Genomic DNA, 20,552 nt, shown 5'->3' with positions numbered 1-20,552 from the left:
GTTCTTATTTTTCTGTTCACAAAAAGGATGCACTCATTTATATACTGCATACTTATCTGTCATGCAGGGTCCTGGCCCAAGGACCTTTTCACTTATGTAGCTGTATCAGCCCCCAGCTGTGGTTGCTTGTACTGCAACATTTTAATTAAACCCTGAGATAATTGAAGTGCTTTAGTCTTTCAACCCCATCATGCCAAAATGTGTGCATGGTAGATTCGTACACTGTCATTATGTTTTTATGTTGGGGGGTTTCTGTAAATTTTGTGTTTTAATTATATGCAAGGACTTCAGTGTTTTTACTAAGCCCCCAAACTATAAAAATCGGCAAGGATTTAGATAGATAATGAAGGAAGTTTTTTACTAACTTCAGAAAGTTGAGTTTCACTCTCTGCTTCTCTCCAATGGGGAAAGTATTAGTCCTTTTTTTGCCATCGTTGACAGTGTGTGGAGGTGGTGTAGAGAGATTGGAGCACATACTGTGACTTGCCTGGCAGGAGGTTCAAGTGGAAGCAGGAGCTGGTGTCACCAGCCTTGGGGTGGGCAGATGCTGGGCCTGCAGTGGGGCTACTCGAGTGGTGAGGAGATGAGTCTGAGCTCCCACTGCTCACTGATGGGTCTCAGAGCTTCATTGTCACATCGTGCTGGGGTTTTCCTTGGCAGTCCCCATGAAAGGCACCTATTTAATTTTTCTTCTAACAGTTAATAAAGCTAAAATTTTTATCGTGAAAGATGGCAACACCTCAGAAGCTCTCTTTGCATGGCAGCAGCAAGTGGGTACTTCACTTCCAGTAGTATATCAGTGTGGCCTGAGTGTTGGGCACTCATTAGGTTTTTGTTGTATTTTTTTTTTTCATTAGTGGTTGTTGATATCTGTTCTTCAGAAAATGTTTGAGTGCCTTCTGCATGCCAGGTAACAATACTAAGAAGATTGGCAAGGGCCCTGCTTTGAAAGACATAGATAAGAAATGAGTGAGGTGCACAGTGTCATCTGCATATTTCAGATGACAAATGCTCAGGAGCAAACACAGGGAGGGAGTTAGAGAACATTTAGACAGATGTGCAGTTGAAAATAGATGGTCAAGAGACTGCTGGTTCCCAGTGCCCATGCGCTGGTATCAGAGCACCAAGGGAGAAGATAGAAGACAGGAGGCCAGAGAGGCACTGAACAGCCAGAATGTGTGTACCCTGTTGTCCACAGTAAACACCTGAGATTTTATCTTTTTTAAAAAATTTTAGTTGTAGATGGACACAATACCTTTGTTTTGTTTATTTAGTTTTTTCATGTGGTGCTGAGGATCGAAACCAGCGCCTCACATGTGCTAGGCAATCGCTCAACCACTGAGCCACAACCCCAGCCCTGGGTTTTTTATCTTAATGAAATGAGAATCCATTAGATTTTGAACTAAAAAGTGATGTGATTTGATGTACATTTTTAAAAGATCACTGTGATTGCTGGTTGAAAAGAGGAGCAGGAGACTGGCCAAGTGGCTTGTTAGCATTAATCCAACGGGTGGGTATGGTGGTTCACTGATAATGGACTCACTGTAATTGTCTTGCATTCACGTTAATGGGCTTGCTGAGGAGCGAAGGGATTGTGAGAGATGTCATGAAGGTGGGGGGCAGATGTGGGTGGCTGCAGGACACACCATGACCAAAGATTTTTAGCCAAGAAGAGGAGTAAAGGTGGCACTTGCTAAGATGGAGATTTCTCAGAAGGTGTGGTCCCACAGTGCAGCTGAGTACCTCTGTCATGTGGGAGCTGAGTGGGGGAACTGTTTAGGATTCTGCATAGCAAGTTTTCCCCCAGGTAAGCTGTGGTCTTTCCAGTCATTTCTGTTAGTACATTCAAACTGAATGGCTCAGGTAGACTCACACCCTCCCTCAACATGACAGAAAGGTGTGTGCATAGTGTTGCTGTAACTAAGAGTAACTTGCTGAGGAAAACTAGTTTGCTCTTGGGGAAGATCTTGTGAATAGAACTGTGAGGGTGTCACTGGATCTGGCACTTAGTAGTTGTTCTGCAAAACTTTCCTCATCTAAATTGGTGAGCTGATGAACTCTGGTTTTCTGGTTAAAAAAAAAAAAAAATCCAAGTATGAAGATGTATTGCATCCTGCTTGCATTGAGACAAGACCCAGCTAGGAGCAGCCAGTGGTCTTGTTCTTCCTCCTTCAGTGCGTCTGGCTTGTTCTATGAGTTGTTCTGTTTCTGTGCTCCACCATGAAGTTGCACTTCTCACTGCACGTTGGCTGAGCATGATATGCGCCCAAGGCGCCTCTGAGTCTGCTTGACTGCAATTGTCCCGTAGGTGACAGCTGCCTGGACCAAGCAGCATCCCATACCATGGGCTGGGTTTTCCTGGCCATCCCGTCCTGTTTCCCCAGCTGTTCACTAAACTTGCTGTGGACTCAGGCAGGCACCCTTCGTTGACAGCAAACTCTGCCTCTGATTTCATCAAGCCAGACTAACAGTTGGAATGCGAGGGTTTTATACCTTTGGGAGGGTTGGGGAGAAGGGGACCAGGTCACTGCAGAGATCAGCTTATTGCAGCTACATTTCACTTGGGCTTAGTGTCTTTTTACCAAAGATGGTCAGACAAAGCAAAAGGAATAATGTAATCTTTAGGCATTGATTTACTGAGAATTTCAAAAGCCATTCTTCCTACAGACCTATGTGGGAGTGTACACTGGGCTTCTTGAACCAGTGTGAGAGCAACTTTGAAAGCAGACCAGGCCAGTCTCTAACTCCAGGCTGTTAGACATAGTCTAACATAGAGTTGGCAGGTGTCTACTGCTAAGCATAGTGTCATTCTCTGCCCAAAACACTTCTACAAAAAATACAGGAGAGATAGCTCATCATTTCTAGAATTTTATAGACTGTTCATATTTACCACTTGCTGTATAGCAGTTACTATTATTAATTCTGTACTTAGTCATTTGTATATCTTATTTCTAATTGTTAATACATTTTCCCCTAATTTTGTATGACTTTTATGAATTAATAAAAATCATTTATCCATGAGTTGGTGAGCACATTTGTTTTTCCTTAATTTCTGAGAGTTGATTGTGCATTCTGGGGTCTTTATGAGCAAGCAACTGTTGACTCAAAATCAAAGTTAGTGTTTATGGACAGTGCTTTTCTTAGTGTGGGCAGGAAATTCAAATTTAAGTGAAATAGTTATTATATTTAAACCCCACCTTTTTAGTGGTTCATTAGTAATCCCTGGGGATTGCAGTTTTGCCTTATAGGCCTAAAACATCATCAACTATTTTCGTATTTCATCTGCACCATTACTTCAGCCTTTCTTATTATCATTTAATTGGCAATAATTATTAAAGTAACCACTTAAATGGAGTGACTCGGCTCCTTTTTGTATCTAATTCCTGGTGATGCTGGTGATGAGGAGTGAAGGAACCAGAAGTGGGCCACAGCAAGCCAGGAAGCCAAACCGCGTGTCGTGCCCTTGCTGGTTGGGTGGGTTTGACAACTTAACTGTTACTTTTTTTTCTGTTACACATTGAGAGAAAAACTAAATGTGATTTTTTTTTTCCGTAAAAATGCTGATGCAAATGTCCAAAACTTTCCTATGTTAAATAGTTTTTTACATTTTTATGCATATAGGTTACAACCTGCCATATTCATTCATCCAGTGATGATGAAATTGACTTTAAAGAAACGGGTTTCTCACAGGATTCCTCTTTGCAGCAAGTGAGTCATGCCTAAAGCTTTGCTCTTTATTTTTATTTTAAATGCGTAGTTTAGTTGCCATTTGCAAATCACCTTGGAGTCAGATTATGTATTAGAATGTGATTTGGGTTATTAGTTAGGCAAAAGCATTTACGATAGTGAGGGGTTGGGTACGTGAAAGGTAGGTTTATACTGATTTATTTCTAGGGAATGTTTCTTACGTGATAACAGTGAGTGAATTTTCAGAAAAGTTGAATGACGCACTGTAGAGCAGCAGTGCATGCCTTCTCATTAACTGAATAGTTAGCAAGTCATATCACAAATGCGTATTACGCAGACCTCACAATAAGCGAGTTGTTGCTTAAATAGATCCATGTAGTAGAGACTTGTCGATAAGAATAATAGAAATAAGACTTGAAAAATTTAAGTAAGAGTGAACTTTCACCAACATCCCTGCACCAGATGACTCTTTAAAACAATTCCCTGTTAATGGTATATTTCTTTAAGTGCGATATTATAGTAACATACATATGCAGTTTTACTTGAAGTAATTCCTTGCCACCTCTATCCTTCTGCCCCCCAATTCGACTCCATTTATCAGCTGCTTTTAATTTGGGAGGAAAAGCAGGATGTAACTAATAAAGCAACAAATGATTTTACTTTCCTGCTGGTTATCAAGTTTGGGAACTAAAAAAGAAGCTGGTTAGCAAGTGATGAACTGTTTTATGGGGAAATTGTCCTGAACTAGGACTAGATGGTCTTGGCCTGTAAATTGCTTTGGTATGACAGCAGAGTTAAGGAGACACTTTCCCCATTCTGCACTGAATATTGCTTGGCTTCTTTTTTCTCAGTCTCTAGGCTTCGTCTTTTACCAGGGCCTGGAAAAGCATCAGGGGAGAGTTCCCTTGTCTTTTGGCATGCCTTTCATGTTCCAGTGTTTCTGAGGCTAAGCAGTCGTTTGGTTTTGATACAAAGGTAGTTTAGCATTCACCTTTCCAAATAGATCTCAAGTGGCATGTCCACACTTGGTTGGCCTCCCTGTTGCTTGACATGGCTGCCCTTTGGTAGCCTGTCTTCTGAAGTTAGAGCCAGGGAGTAGCAGGCCTACAGGGAGCACCGTAGAGCATCAGTGCATGCCTTCTCAAAAAGTAGCACCTTGCTTTCATGAAGCACTGATCAGCCAGGTTGGCCCACTGTGGCTGGTTGTGAGGCCTCATGCCTATAAGCAGTCCTGTCTTGCCCCCAGAATTCTCTGGTATTTTCCCCAGGAAGCTCTTTAATAGTGATCTTTCTACTGAAGCACCTGCAGAGTACCAAAATAGTCAACCAGTCATGAGTGCTGTACATTGCTGTACCTCTGGAATGAAGCTTGGTGGTACTAAATGTAAATTGTCTTGGTCGGATGCGTGAAACATCTGTTTTAAAATATGCTAGTAAATTTGGAACTCCCAAATTCCAGAATTAAGAAAAAGGATACCCTGAACTGTTGTTGTTGTTGTTTTAATGGTGCTGGGAGATCAAACCCCCAGGTCCCAGCACATGCTGAGCATGCATTCTACCCCTGAGCTATGCCCCCAGCCCTGGAATTCCAGCTACTAATTAAATGTAGAATTGATTAATTTTCGGCAACTAGAAAGTGAGTTTGCTTATTTCTCATGATATGTGATTCCAGAGTCATAATCAGTTCTGAAGAGTTTTCTAACTTTTGTTTTGTTTTTACTGATGCTGACTTGTATATAAAATAATCCGAGTCATAAAACTGACTGAAACAACCCTCACCTAGTTCCTGCCCAGTCTTGTGAATTTTATTCACACCTCATAAACCTCTAGAAATAGAAAGAGTATCATTCTTTTCAGATTGACAGGCTTCCATAAGCTTTTCTTTGTATAAGGCAGCTGTGGGTCATTTGAAAATAAGAAGTAGGATCAAAAGCATTATTTATTTAGTCATTTATGTTGGGGAGAGTGCAAGTCTAGGTTAATTTGATATTTCATCATCATTATCATTTTAAACAGAATATTAGCATGTGTAGCAGCTTAAAATTCTCATTCACATGTGAAGTTGAGCCTTTTGTAGCCAAAGCCCCCAGGTGTAGAGAGACCAATGAAAGTCATTTTGCAAGTGAAATGGTTATTATATTTAAACTGCACCTTTTTAGTGGTTCATTAGTAATCCCTGGGGATTGCAGTTTTGCCCTACAGGTGATGTTCACATGTCACCTTGTGAATGCCTCACAGTGTCCATGCTGCTGCCTATATGGTTCTGGGAGAGAACCTCACCCTTCTATGACCAAATGCTGCCTTCCTGGTAGAATGACATTCTGGTTCTTTAGCACGTCTTAAAAGTACCAAGCATAAGAAATAATAGCTATAATTCAGAGGAGTTGGTTTCTTTTTGATTTAATGGATGTGAATGTTGCCTATCATGTTTACGTTTCATATGCCCAAAGTTCAGTTTGTCACCCAGAATTTGTCCCCCCTCTTCTGCTTTCAACCAAATTCCCAAGGCTCAGTTTTCGTTTGTACTCTATGCTTTACCCCATGCTACAAAGCCACCTCTGCAAATATACCATGATTGACTGTCCTGTAGCCAGCTGTCCACTAGCCCCATGCGCTCACATAATGTCATTTCCATAGGCCAGAAAGGGGACAGTGTGGAGGTGTGTGTGAACAGATGGTCTTGTGTGAGAGGCAAGTGAGGTTTGGGGTTCTCTGTATCTAGCAAACAAGATGCAGCACTTTCTTTCTTTCTTTTTTTAAAATACTTTTTTAGTTATACATGGACACAGTATCTTTATTTTGTTATTTTTTTATGTGGTACTGAGGATTGAACCCAGTGCCTCACATGTGCAAGGCAAGCGCTCTACTACTGAGCCACGACCCCAGTCCCAAGATGCAGCTTTTTTTCAGACCTAAGCAAAAGATACTTTCCAAAGCCAAATATAAGGTTTGTTTTTTAATTACCTTCCATCTGGATTATCTCTGCCATAATTCCCTGCCACCAGAATGAGCCATCAGGAGTTAATTGTCAGGGCATTTCTGTAGGATGCATCTGCAGGTTGGACTCAGGGCTGTACTCAGCTGTGGACCCTACAAGTCAGTTTGACTCGGTCATGGCTGCCTCCTTCTAGAAAGTAGCCACAGAGGTGAAGCTCAGGTCAGCCAGCCACCCCTCCCGGGGCTGGCCTGTGGGGGACGGCACCTCTGTCCACTGGGCAGCACACACATTGGTTGGTATGTGTCCTGTTGGTCGTCTGGGTTAGAATGAGGAGGTGGCACTTTTCTTGGTGTGTCGTCGTTCCTGACTCGCTGTTTCTGTCTGCTTCCTCGGGCGTGCGTGAAGAGCGTAGGCACTTTCCATGGAGCCCATTAGAGCATTCCCTCATTGTTCAATTAAGAAAGCACACATGAGCCTGGCACCCACCTAGGTAGTGACGTGAGGAGGCAGAACTCGCTTCTCCACAGGCCTCTGACGTCTTAGGCTTTCTCGAGTGCTTTCAGATGAGCTTGAGAACTTTCTGTCCTCTACATAAGGTAGGTAGGGTAGAAGTCAATTCTGTCTCACACTCTGCCCAGCTTCTGAGACTTCAGTCTGTTTTTTAGAAAATGAACTGTCCCTGAACATTTTGTTTGTAGGATCATGATATTTTTCATCAGTCGTTTTTGCTGTGGTGGATTGGGTACCCCAGGGATGGCAGGGAGGGTGGGTGGGTGGTCGGTGCTTGTTGGGTCTTAGGGTAAAGTTGGTGTGCCATGAGATGGCTGATGCACCTTATAATTTCAGACTAGCCACCAGATCACTTATCAGACCTCTCCCTAAAGATGATTGACAACAGAAGACAGTGTGGTCACTCAGCATTTCTCACAATGTCTTGTGCAATAGAACTAATTGTGAACCAAATTTCAAACATGTTTGGCAAAATGTGTCTGAAATTATTTGATTAAAAAAAAACACACCAACTTTTAAAGCCATATGGCTATGTACATAAAATGATTTCTAAAACACAAATGGGCAAATAATATGTAGAATGTCATTAGAATCATTATATCACTGTCACTGGTCCTGGGGTTGCCAGGCCTTTTCTGATTATCAGATGCAACAAATGACGTCCAATTTTATTGACCAGTTTGGCTTCAACGATGAGAAGTTTGCAGATCAAGATGACATTGGCAAGTGAGTATGTCTTCCTTTTGTCATGTTCACTGCCTTTCTCTGTGAGACCTTTTTATGATTGTGATGGATGCTCTCCCTGGTGGCCCTTTAGTTTCAGCATATCCAGCTTTAAGCTTCAGACACCCAGGGCATAACATAACACCCCAGGAAAGATGCACCACCCCCAGGGCTTGAGCTCTATCACAAAGTTTGTTTTTTTGCTAGATTATCATTCTTCTGGGAACCCATGTCCTTATTCTGTTCTTCTAGGTGGTGTTAAGTAGAATTCCCCAAGTAAGTAGTCCCTGTGCCTCATTTTCTATCTGGAGGCGTACTCATGAACAGGCTGAGCAAGGCGGTATGACATTCCCAGTATGGCTGGATTGGCAGGGGCAACTTTGCCCTGCGTGTTTGCTCTCAGGGTCTCATCGTAAGGGACTTTTGGATTCTTCCTGGCAAGAGCCAGACAGTTGCACCACTCATTCTGTAATCAGGATGAGAGAGAGTGAGTGAGAATTATAGGTATGGGAAAGAATGAGACAATAGAACATGTATAAGTGACTCACAGGTGCAAATCAGTGCTCTAGCCTCTGACCTTGGGAAAGGACAGCTCTCTGTAAACAGCATTTTGGAGATAAGTTTTAGAGCTCACTGAACAGAATTGAAGCATGTAGGATTTGAATCCTGGGGGGTGTTGATTGTGCCATGAGCACACAGTGCCTGCTGTGTGGCCTTGGCGGCAATCGGTTCTCAGTCATTTGTTGAACTGCAGCCAATGGAGGCTGTTGTTTGTTACAAATTGCAGTTTACAGTATATGAGAAGCTAAAATATTTTTATAGCTTCTTATGTGCCATAAACACACAGTATTGACACAGTGGAGCAGAGGTTCCACTGTAAACAGCAGGCTTTGAGGGCTGTCGGCTGCCTTAAGGATTGGCTTACCTCAATCCAGAAAGAGCGAGAACTCTCCTGGAGAGTTACATGTTTAGTCCAGGAGCTTTTACCCAGGCTTGTAACCCCCACCTCACCTGAGAGCCTTCAGACCCCTACTTGACCTGTCTGGACTCAAGGAGTGTTACTTAGTAGGAATCCAGATCTCTTTAAAACTTGATGCTTGGAATAGCAATTGATTAGAACAGATCTCTTAAGAATTAAAAGCTTCATCTGCTCAAGAATTGCATTTACAGTTTTATTCACTGTGAATGTTTTCCTGCCTCCTCTTTTCCTGGCTATGCTTTTGGGGATTGCCTGTGATTGGTATGGATTTAGCTGTAACTGGAGAAAGCTTGATGCCTGACAACATTTCTCTACTTTTTCAGGTTTTAATGTAGTTTTTCTTTGCGAGTATCTTTTTTCTTGATTGTATTAGTATGGTTCATGGAACTGTGGTTGTTACCATGATGTCAAATTCTTTGTTGGAAGGCTTTTAGGTTTCCTAGAGGCTATGTCTCAGATTTCCATCCCACCCCTGGCATCCTTAATGCCAAAAGGGGTGCATAATTTATACAAGAAGATTGTTTTGTTCAGTTTTTCCTTTAGAGATTTTGATGATAATGTGAATGCTTTGAATTTAGGAAATTTCATGAATACTGATTCTGGGAGCCTATAGATATATTAACAGTTTTTACACTTATATTCTTTTTACAGTGTTTCTTTTGATCGGGTGTCAGACATCAACTTTACTCTCAATACAAATGAAAGTGTAAGTATGAAAATTTCCTGTTGCGAGTAACAGGGCACATGAAGGGTGGAATTGGGTTTTGTTGGAGCCCGGGTGTGATTGCCACATGCACTAGTACCTTCTATACTCCTGGAGCCCACAGGTCAGATTGACGTCACACGTGTCACCTACTCTAGAGGGCTGCCTAGCCCTGCTGGTATGAGGTTGCAACCCTGGCTTAAGTTGTGACTGCGCTCATGAAACCAGGGTGACTTGTGATGGCAGCATAGACATTTGGCTTCAAAGGGAAGGCTGCAGTTTGTCTCCTTTATATTACCAGGAGAGAAACTTGGGTTGGACCAGGGCTCACCTCATCACCAGGCTTCTTGGAAAACCCAGGTGCAGCCTCCATTGGAATGAGCAAAGCTTTGATTTTAGGGTGATTAGCATGAGAGACCACTGGTTTCCTTGCTGGTGCGATGAGCTAGAAACAGCAGCTGATTGGGACCATGCCACTCATCACTGTGAACTGGACTGGGAGCTGCAGAGGGAGCATGAATCATTTTTCCTTGTTGGAAAGATCTGGGACTGCCTCTCTGGGGCAGGAGGGAAGTTTAACCGCTATGGGGCTTTGACTAGGTGAAAGTGGGTTTGAGAGAAGTGTGTGGCCAAGCCACTTGCAAGCAGGCTGTGCACATCTTTTAGGGCTTCTTGTTACTTGCACAGAAGTTGAAATTAGATGCTTACATTTTATTTTGGTGTGATAGACACTGTATTTTTTTTTTAAAAAACCATTTAAATTTATTTATTTATTTTTTGTAGTTGGACACAATACCTTTATTTTACTTATTTATTTTTATGTCGTGCTGAGGCTCAAACCCAGGGCCTCGCCTGTGCTGGGCAAGCGCTCTACCGCTGATCCATAGCCCCAGCCCCTAGACACTGTATTTTAACGCAAATTGAAAAAACGCAATTCATGTTGGTTACTTGGGGGAGAAAACGATAAGATTTTAAATTTTTCTTCTTTTTCTCACTCTTGGTTTTATTTAGGGTAATATTGCTCTGTTTGAAGCGTGTTGTAAGGAGAGAATACAACAGTTTGATGATGGTGGCTCTGACGAGGAGGACATCTGGGAGGAAAAGCACATTGCATGTACGCCAGAGTCCCAGAGGCGATCCAGGTGAAGGAGGGTTTTCTGTAGCCCTGATTGCATGCAGCTCGTGTAGCAGACGAGCGGCCATGGTGAGGAGGAAGCCCCTGGGAACCCAGGGGAGCTGGTGCTGGTTCTCCTCTCTGTAGTGCCGCAGTCACAGCCACACACTGGAAAATGCTGCAAGTGTCCGATCAGTGTGTCACTTCGTTCCTTTGACTAAGTAGTGTTCCCCCAGTGATAGCAGCAGCTGAGTTATTATTGTCTCAAGTCATTTCCAAAAGTTTATCTTGAAAGACGGGGTCTTGGCCGTGGATACCATCTAGGTCCATCGGGTCTTCTTTTCATCACTCTTGTCCCAAAAATCTGAAGAGATGCTCTTCTGCGTGCTGGCAGTTCTAGCTATGTGAGTGCTCATCATCGGAGTCTTCATAGAGCTGAGACGGGGATGCAGAGCAGTAGCTGAACTTTTTTAAATTTACTTATTTTTTCATAAGTAGTGTTTTTCACATGGCCTAAAATTCAAAGGGAACAGAAGGGGTATAGAAGGAAAGTAAAGCTCCCACCCCATCTCCCAGGTGTCGTTGGAGCTGCCTGGTCCCTGTGTGTGCTGGCACTTGGGTTGCATCTCTCAGTGACTGCCACAGATCATGGAGGATTCTATAATAGCTTAAGCAGGGAAGGGTATGTTGTTCTTGTAATCTAGAATTGACCTGGAGTCTCATTTATTCCTGCTCTGTTATCTTCTGCATGTTGGTTTATCCCCTGATCACAAGATAGCTGCTGTAGCTTTAGAGCCAGACAGTAAAAGGCAGGTGTCTTTTTGGTGACCTTTTTTTAAAGACAAAGTTCCAGTCAGATTTGTTGGTTGCCATTTACTATGAGGTTTTGGTCCTCATGTGGAGAGGTATCTCTGAGTGGCCTTGCAGAGCACCAGGTGTGGAAAGGGCAGAAGGACATGTGGTGGGAGAAATGCCTGGCGGAAAGCCCTTGGCCCCCAGGAGGAGCACAGGCTGAGAGGGCAGGGTTGTGTACACAGCAACTCTGTGGAGGTGAAATTGATACACACTAGGCTGCATGCTAAAGAACTATGCGTGTGACCCTTGTTGAAACCATCACCCCAGTTAGGACCACAGGCTTGTCCTTCACCCCCAAACATTCTTTTTTTTTTTTCTTCCTTTTTCTTTCTTTCTTTCTTTTTTTTTTTTTTAGTTGTTGATAGTCCTTTATTTATTTTACATGGTGCTGAGAATCAAACCCAGTGTCTCACATATGCCAGGCAAGTGCACTACCGCTGAGCCCCAGCCCCCCAAATGTTCTTATGCCCTTTGTAGCCCTCCTGTTTCTGAGCCTTGTCTGCTTTCTTTTCCTTTAGATTAACTTGCACTTTCAAGAACTATATAAATGAAGTAATACATTTCACACTTTTTATCTAGCTTTTTTCACTCAGAATAATTATTTTGAGGGCCATTGTGCCAAGTAATGCATCAATACCTTTTTATTTTTTATTGATGAGTAGTATTTATTAATTGGATGTACTAGTGTGTATCTTTTTTTCCTGTTGATGGACATTTGCTTTGTTTCTGGTTTTGGATTCTGTCACTTTAAGATAGGCTGCAATAAGTTCAAAACGTATATACTACAAACCCTAGAGCAGTCACCAAAACAGAGCAGGAGTAATGTTAACAAGCCAAATAGGAAATAAGATCATAAAAAATTCCAAATGAAGGCAGCAAAAGAGAGCAAAGGGCGGCTGGACAAACTAACAGTAAGATGATGGTACTCATCATGTTAACTAAGCAACCCAGAGGCCCCCACTAGAGAGCAAGGGTTTGGGGATTAGCTTTGTGGCAGAGTGCTGGTACAAGACCATGGGTTCAGCCCCCAGCACCAGGAAATAAAAAATAAATGAAAGGTAAACACGTCAGATTAGACTAGAAAACAAAGCCTAAGTTCATATGCCTTTGAAACAGTCAGACATGCAGACAGAAACAGGTCAAAGGGAAGAAGGTAAACCACACCAATACCAGTAAAACAAAAAGCTAGGAAATCTCCAAGATTATTTCAAAGGGAAAATACAATAACAAAATGGTCAATTCATGAAGAAGATGGAGCAGACATAGAGTTGAACACGCAGAAGCCATAGACTGTGGAACAGTTGCACAGCACTGTCCCCTGAAATGTTCCACTTGCACATTTCTAAAGAAGTCTGCCCAACAGCAGAATACTCAGTCCTGCAAGTTGGTGGAATATTTAGCAAGAATTGACCATGTTCAGAGAATAAAGCAAATCTCAATAAAGTCTAAAGAGATCATGTCATTTTTTGATCAACATGGAATTAAATTAGAAATCAGCATCAGAAAGAACTCTGGGAAATCTGCAAATATTTAGAAACTGAGTAACACATGGGTGAAAAGAAGAAATCAAAGGGAAAATTTCCACAGTACTATGCTTAATTTGGGAGATGAAGCTAAAACTTTACACAGAAAATTATTCTTAGCACTAACTGGTGTATTAGAAATGAAGAAAGAATAGCCTCAGCTTCTACATAAAGAAACTAGGAAAAGAGCAAATTAAACCCTTGTAAGCAGAAATAACTGATACAGAGATTAGAGTGGAGTTTAGTGAAGTACAAAACAGAAAAGCAGTAGGAAAACTTAGTAAAACCAAGTTGTTCTTCAGGAAAATCAATAAAATTGATAAACTTCTAGCCAGAATGATCAGGAAAAAAAAAAAGATGATGTTAGTATCAAGAATGAGAGAGGTGACATTAGTCTACATTCTGTAGACCTGGAAGATGTAAAAGATAATAAGGAAATTATGAACAACTCTATGCCAATAAAACCCAAGTGATCTTTTAAAGATGCAAAGTACTAAAACTGAAGCAAAAAATGATCCTGTCTATTAAAGGTGTCAAATTTTTAGTTTTAAAACTTACCACCAGAAAGTAGAAATTCCAGTTCCAGTGACGTTGCTGTCGAATTCTACCAAACATTTTAGAAAGATGCTAAACCAGTTCTTCCCAGAAATTTTTGCCCATCTAATTCTTTGAAGCCCCATTAGTGTAGCAGATTACCAAAATTTGGCATTCTTGTATAAGAAGAGGAAAGTAGCTAGTAGTTCTCCTGAAAATACATATAGAAACTCCTTAAGAGCATAAGGAAATTAGATGCAATAACGTGTCATGACCGAGGTTAACTCCCAGAATGTGGAATTGCTTCGGCATCTTAAATCTTTGTGTGTGTGGGGGGGGAGGGGGGTGGAAATTGAACCCAGAGCCTTGTGTATGCTAGGTAAGCACTCTACCAACTGAGTTATATCCCCAGCCAGCATATTAAAATCTGTCAGCGAGGATGTGTTACAAAACGATCAGTGTCCATTCGTGGTAGAAACTTGGCAATTAGAAGCAAATTTCTTCCTCCTGATTGAAGTATGTAGAAAGCTGCTGTTGGCATTACACCTAGCAGTAAAGATCAAGTAACTTCCCCTAATAGCAGGAATGAGACAAGAATGTCTTCTCATGCAGCTTTGCTTCAGTATTATCCTTCACTGCTAGCTAATGCCCCAAGTGGGAAAGAAGAGAGGCATCTAGATTGTAAGGCAAGAAATAAAACTGCTCACAGACAACATGACCATTGATGCAGAAAAGACTACTGGAATAATTCAAATGCATTTAGCAAGGTTGTGTTGTACAAGGTCAATATAATTGTGTATTGTATGACTGAAAGTAACAGTTGAAATTGAAATTACCAAACAATGCTTTTCATAATGGCATCAAAAATATTAAATATGTTGGGATAAATCTAACAACATGTGTAAAGCGTGTGCACTGAGATCCATTATATGTAGCTGAGACAAGACAAAGACAAATATTGATGAATGGAAGACTCAGTATTGTGCAGGTGCCAGTTCTCCCAGGTCCACCTGTAGACTAAGCACGATCACTAGCAACATCCTTCTTAAATTGATGTGGAAGTACAAAGAACCTAGACTATAGAATAGGACAGCCAGGTGACTTTCATAAAGAGCAGCAAAATTGGAGCTCTAGCACTTGATTTCAGGAGGCAGTAATGGAGACATTGTGATATTTATAAGGAGATAGGGAGTGGGTCTTTGGACAGAATGAAGAGCCTGAAAACAGGCCAGTTCGGCTGTGGATGGGTGTGCTGAGGCATTGCCGTGGAAGCAGCAGTCTCAGCAAGCAGTGCTAGGACACTTGGACATCCATGTTCAAACCATTTCTTAACTACAGACTCACAGTAACACAGTGGAACTTATGCCCCAACGTAAGGCAAGAAATCAAAGCTGCTAAGGAAAATGTAGAAAATCACATGATCTGAGTTCATCTTAGATACGTCTCTAAAGCATAGTACATGAAAAAGATTTGGTTAGTTGAATGTCAAATTTTAAAGCTTTATAAAATCTTCACAAGACACTCAAGGAAAACACTGCACACTGAAAATTCAAGTCATGAATTGGATAAAGAATCTGCATGCAGAGTTAAGACTCTTTACCCAGTTAAAAAAAAATACATGTCAAATTTTTAAACTCTCTAAAAATGTGAAAAAAGTTAAGAAAGGACAAAATGACAAGATAACACATGGAAGGATGGTCATCATCCATGGTCACTAGGAAAGTGCAGCTTACCCCATGGTGGGACACACTGCCTGCCTGTTGGAGCAGCCATCTAGATGGTGGTCTGCACCTTTGGGGACCCCAGCTGGGGAGCAGTTGCTGACTTACATGTGAAGTTCCACCCGCACAGCCACGTGACTTCCCCATGTCCCAGTGAGGCTGCCTGTAGGCAGTGACAAGGTGGAAGCACCGTTGATCTTATTTTGTTAGGTGACCTTTTGCTTGTTCTGGATGTAGCTGGTGGCTGATAAGCAGCATGAAATATTTCAGTCCTTTTTCTTTCTTCGCAGCTCGGGGAGTACAGACAGCGAAGAAAGTACAGATTCTGAAGAAGAAGATGGAGCAAAGCAGGACTTGTTTGAGTCCAGTAGCGCCAATACAGAGGATAAAATGGAGGTAGACCTGAATGAACGTAAGTCACCTAGTTCTTACATGTTAGTTGTGATGTGTTAAATTTGTATTTTGAAAAATAGGCAAAATCACAGTCTGTTGTGTCTGAAGTGGCTTCTGAATGAATAGTCAAGTGGAAGCACACCTGGTGGTATGAATCCCTTGTAGATTTAAGTCCTGGCACCCAGCCTCCCAGAAGGAACAGGTTAGGCTTTGGCCATGGGTGTTATTGTTCGGGTGAGTCTGGCCAGAGGACTTTGTACCTTGGGAAGTCCCCCCTCAGCCTCCGCAGACCTATGCTGTAGCCAAAGGGGAAAACCACAGGCTGGCAGAGGTGAGGAAAGGTGTTTTGTGGAATCATAAATGGAATAGACCAGAGAAAGCAACATAATGCTTAAGCATCTTTAAATGGATTCTTCACAGTTATTTATGAAACTTACGGCGATAAAACTTGTTCAACTAAGAATCAGTCTGCACCCTTCTACTTACCAAGAAGAGTTGACTTACAAACACTGCTGACTTATAAAATTTGGGAAAACCTTCATGGGAAGGAGTCACTCAGGTTGACAGTGGGCTTTCCCCAAGCCTGACCACCTTCCTGTTGCTAGGAAGGCCTTCATTTCCTTGGTCCATTATGGGACCCTCAGAGCTGTCATCCAGCACATCTACTCTCGAGCCAGGGAAGAGAGGAGGGTTGCCCACCAGCCCCTACATCTTTCCCAGTTCAGGTCAGCTTGCCTTTATCCAGGACTTCCTGTGCCCCAGGTGCAGCCTCTCTCTGGCTGTACCCCCAACACGCAGGGCCTGCTGGGAGAGCAGAGTGCTGGAAGAGGGAAGCTCAGCGCTGCCCAGCATCTGCACAGACCTCCCTGAGGGTGTGGTGCTCAAGGACAACTAGGAATTAGCCAGTTTGAAAGACAGAACAACTAACAAGAAGGCACTGAGACCCAAGCTGCTTAATGTACTTCAAGAACAGGATGAGAAGGAGAGAGACAGTAAGGCCAAGAGCCAGGTCCAGAATCCTGTCTTGAAAGTTCTAGGGACCCTGAGGATTAAACAGGTATTTGTGGCAGACTGTAAGAGCTAGACTAGAAAATCCATGCTGGGGACAGGAACACCATTGAGCTGCTGATATATGTGAGAAATAGGAGAGCTGGTAGGGGTGCAGAAGGAGGTGACAGGGCAGATACACCCTTGTCTTCTGGTCCAGAAAGGTCGGTTTAGTGAAGGCTGCTAATGTACACTCACGGGCTGTGTGGCAGATCCCTAGAACTGTTTCACCTGACCAAACTGAAATCTGGTGCCCACAGAGCACTCAACCCATTGTCCGCTGCCTCACCCCGGGCACCCCATCCTGCTTTCTGAAGCTGTGAACTCGACTGCTCCAGACAGCTCCTCTGAGTGGAACGACATGGTCATTCTCCCTTGTGGGTGGCTTATTACACTCATTGCAGTATTGAGCTTCATCATGTCCTAGCATGTGTAGAATTTCCTTGTAAGATGAGGAAGAACATTTCAGAACTGGTGCTTTGAGGGGCTGGGGTGTGATAAAGGACTTGGAGGAGACCACGCGCTATTGCATTGTGACTCTAGAACTGGGTGGGGATGGGGAGAGAGGAGAACACCCGGGCTAACTCCCTGGGCCAGCACAACAGGACCCCAGCCTTCCGGCATCCCTGCTGCTTGGGCAAGGCTTCTTTTCATCAGATCTCTGAGTGCACAAGGAGGGCTGACCTCTGGTGTTTTGGGGGTTTGTGCACTGTGGAGAAGAGTTTCTCACGTTAGACTGGCTCTGGGCTACCTGGGAAGCACTGTCCCCCAGATGACGGTGGAGAAGTCCTGTCGAGTGAGCTGCACGTGAGTGGAGCTCTGGTTCTAATGGAGTGATTCCTGACTCGGCCTGAGGTAAGCAGGCAGAAATACCTGTCAGATTTGCTTTTTTGAGGTTTGAGGTGAGACTTTGAAACATTCAGGTATTATCCCTCATGGCTGTCGCGGAGCTCTGCCATACTCACACAGATTCAAGGACAAGACATACCAAACAAACCCCAACTCGGCTCCTTGTGGTATAGACAGTCCTTGTCTGAATTGAACAGTGAGGAAGGAACTTGAAAAGCTTTCATTTGCTCAAAGTCCCAGAAAGTTCTCTCTCTAAAATTGGAATGTTTCTATTTGGCACAGGTACATCTCAATCATCTGTTCCTGGGACAAGCATCCCAGATGGCCAGCAGGTCCCCTAGCATTTCTTCCCGACAGCCTGGAGGCTTCTGACTGTGGTAGAAAACACCCTGGTGGAGAGCAGGGCTTCCCACAGGGTTTGAGGGTCTCTAGTCTGTGAAGAAAAGCGCTGGGCACAGGCAGAGCAAGCAGAGACCTGACTTTACCTGACTTCATTGAAGGGACACTGAACAGACCTCTGGTTAGGCCCAGACTTGGGTAGCAGGCACAGGGAGCACAGCTGAGCAGCCCTGTGGCTCCAGTCTTGGAGAGCAGCCCCAAGCCTTCAGGCCAGTAGCTTTCCCACTGTGTGAGCTTATCCACGGGGGACTGCAGCGAAGCCATGGAGCCTGGGAGATGCAGCCGGACCTGCACTGGGAAGCATCCTGGGTGTGTCCAACTTACTACAATTGCATAACTAGTATGTTCTTTTTTAAAAATAGGCTTATTGCTTTGGAAGTTATTTACAGAAAAGTTGCAAAGATAGTCCAGAAGGTTCCAGAGACCCTTCAGCTGCTTTTCCCAGTATTAATAGATTCTTGGAACATTTGTCAGAACTCAGAAGTTAACATGAACACATCTTTTATGTGTGGCTTTGTATCCTTGTGTAATATTTCTGTTGGAAAAACCTCTTAGGAATGAACCTGCTGGCTGAAAGGAGAATCAGTAATGAGGCGGTGTTGTCATGGTGCCCTCCAGGTGACTGCCCTTCCCAGGCCTCTTAGTGGTCAGCTAGAATTCCCTTTCTCTATGGCCCCCGTCTTTCTTTGTCATTGCTAATCTGTTAGGAAAGTATCTTTGTCTTTTTCTTTCTTGTCTCGCCTCCTCTTTTCTCTTCTTTCTTTGAGATGGGATCTCTCTTTGTCCAGGCTTGAGCTCCTTGGCTTCTTGACTTGAGCCATCTTCCTCCCTCAGCTTCCAGAGTAGTCTGGACCGTAGGCCTGGATACTGCACAAGAAATACTTTGTGTTACACCAACCTACTGAAATAGTCTCCAAACAAAATTTTTTGCCTTGTTTCAGCACCCAGCTGGTCGGCCAACTTTGATGTCCCAATGGAGACCACCCATGGCACTCCGTTAGACTCAGTGGGCTCTGATGTCTGGAGCACAGAGGAGCCAATGCCAACTAAGGAGACGGGCTGGGCTTCTTTTTCAGAGTTCACGTCATCTCTGAGGTGAGTGAGTGTGTGCTGTCTGACCATTTCCACAGGAATAATAGTGTTCACTCCTAACCTATGTTTCTTACCTTCACTGACCTCTGAGTTGAAATAGTGCCGTCAGCTAGATTGGAAGCCAACATGGGGGAGGTACTGACAGCTCCATCACAAGCAAAGCAGTCACCATCTTCCTTTACTCTAGGACCAATTGGGAAAGGGGGAGCTCTTGAACAAGTGGCCTGGGAAGGTTTGTTCTGAGCCTTGGCAGGACATGGCCAGGGATGACAGCCCTGTTGGCTTTTCCAGCTCCACGGAGCAGTTGACAAGGTTGAGAATAAGAATGAGCTCCTGATGGCACCTTTGTGTGGAATGTTGCTACATAAAAATGCAAAGTGTATCTTGAATTCAGTAGTTAATAGGGACTTGTATCCTGTGTTAGCCTTGTTATTTGTATTATTCTGCAAGACAGAAGCCTCTGATTGTATAATTTTCCTGAATAGCATTGTCAGCCTTTGAGTATCAACCATGGATTTCAGGTCCCATTAGACTTGCTAAATGTTTTCTTCTGTCTACTAGGAAAAAAACAAACAATAATCTCCATCACCCCACTTGAAAGACTTTATTGCTTTCCCTATCCTAATAAGCACTTGCTGATAATGCAGAAGATAGGAAGACAAACTCTGAGCCCTCAGTCACCATCCTAAAAGCAAAGGACAGCCTGCAGTGTTCCGTAGCACCTCTAGTAGTAGCATTGAGCTCTTCCAAGCTCCAAGTGAGATTCCAAGTGAAAATGTCTCAAAAGTAGGAGTTCTTTCATCAGCCCTGCTCCAGCATAGGACCAAGTTCTTCCTGCCTGCGGGGAAAGAGCCTGTGGTTACTTAGGAATGCTTCTCTTGAACCCTGCACAGCAATCTCTGGGATTATTGGAAGCAGATTCACTAGCCTTCTGCCCCATGGCTTGGTCCCCTGGTGTTTCTTCCTGTGTTTTTGTAGTTTCCACAATGAGTAGCATTAAGATAGCCCATGCCTCCAGGCAGTTTGCCTGGAGGTTAGTCAGGATTTTTGTGAAAGTTTTGAAGTCTATCACCCAGGCCTTAGGAGCCTGGTGGTTACTGTGGGGCCTGTTGAGCCTGTTTCCAATTCCCTGAGGGCCTGGCCTTCTAAAGCTTTGCCCTCCTACCCTCCAGATAGCCACCTGTGTGTCTCTGGAGTGTGCAGCCCTGCTCCTCCTACAGAGGCTGACTGATTTTATTCCACACTTATTCTCAGAGGGTTTTTGTGAATAATGAGGTGGCTGAGGACTGTTCCCACTGCTAACATCTGAATTTTCTCTTTTCTGAAAGCACTAAAGATTCCTTAAGGAGTAATTCTCCAGTGGAAATGGAAACCAGCACTGAAGCCATGGACCCCCTGACTCCCAGTGTCACTGCCTTGGCAGCACAGCCAGAGGGTGAGCGCAAAACGGGGCCAGCACACATATAGCAGGCTTAGGCACCCAGA

General features: G+C 43.4%; 1 protein-coding gene across 21 annotated transcripts in view; it reads left to right on the top strand.

Annotated features, from left to right (window-relative positions):
* Ppp6r3 (protein phosphatase 6 regulatory subunit 3) overlaps window positions 1-20,552 on the top strand; it is a 138,560-nt gene that overhangs the window by 105,377 nt on the left and 12,631 nt on the right. For 13 of the 21 annotated variants that reach the window (XM_034636900.2, XM_034636897.2, XM_027944766.2 and 10 more), the window contains 7 exons: window positions 3,622-3,708; window positions 7,764-7,861; window positions 9,489-9,543; window positions 10,552-10,682; window positions 15,578-15,699; window positions 18,917-19,070; window positions 20,396-20,502. In XM_034636900.2, coding sequence (XP_034492791.1) covers window positions 3,622-3,708; window positions 7,764-7,861; window positions 9,489-9,543; window positions 10,552-10,682; window positions 15,578-15,699; window positions 18,917-19,070; window positions 20,396-20,502 — 754 coding nt within the window. The remainder of the gene's footprint in view (window positions 1-3,621; window positions 3,709-7,763; window positions 7,862-9,488; window positions 9,544-10,551; window positions 10,683-15,577; window positions 15,700-18,916; window positions 19,071-20,395; window positions 20,503-20,552) is intronic. The other 8 variants (XM_034636898.2, XM_034636895.2, XM_071615988.1 and 5 more) reach the window with 4 other exon arrangements.

The sequence above is a fragment of the Marmota flaviventris genome, chromosome 9, assembly GCF_047511675.1.
Source record: "Marmota flaviventris isolate mMarFla1 chromosome 9, mMarFla1.hap1, whole genome shotgun sequence".
NCBI lineage: Eukaryota > Metazoa > Chordata > Mammalia > Rodentia > Sciuridae > Marmota > Marmota flaviventris.
Note: the sequence above shows the minus strand (reverse complement) of the source record. Positions and strands in the feature narration are given on the sequence as shown.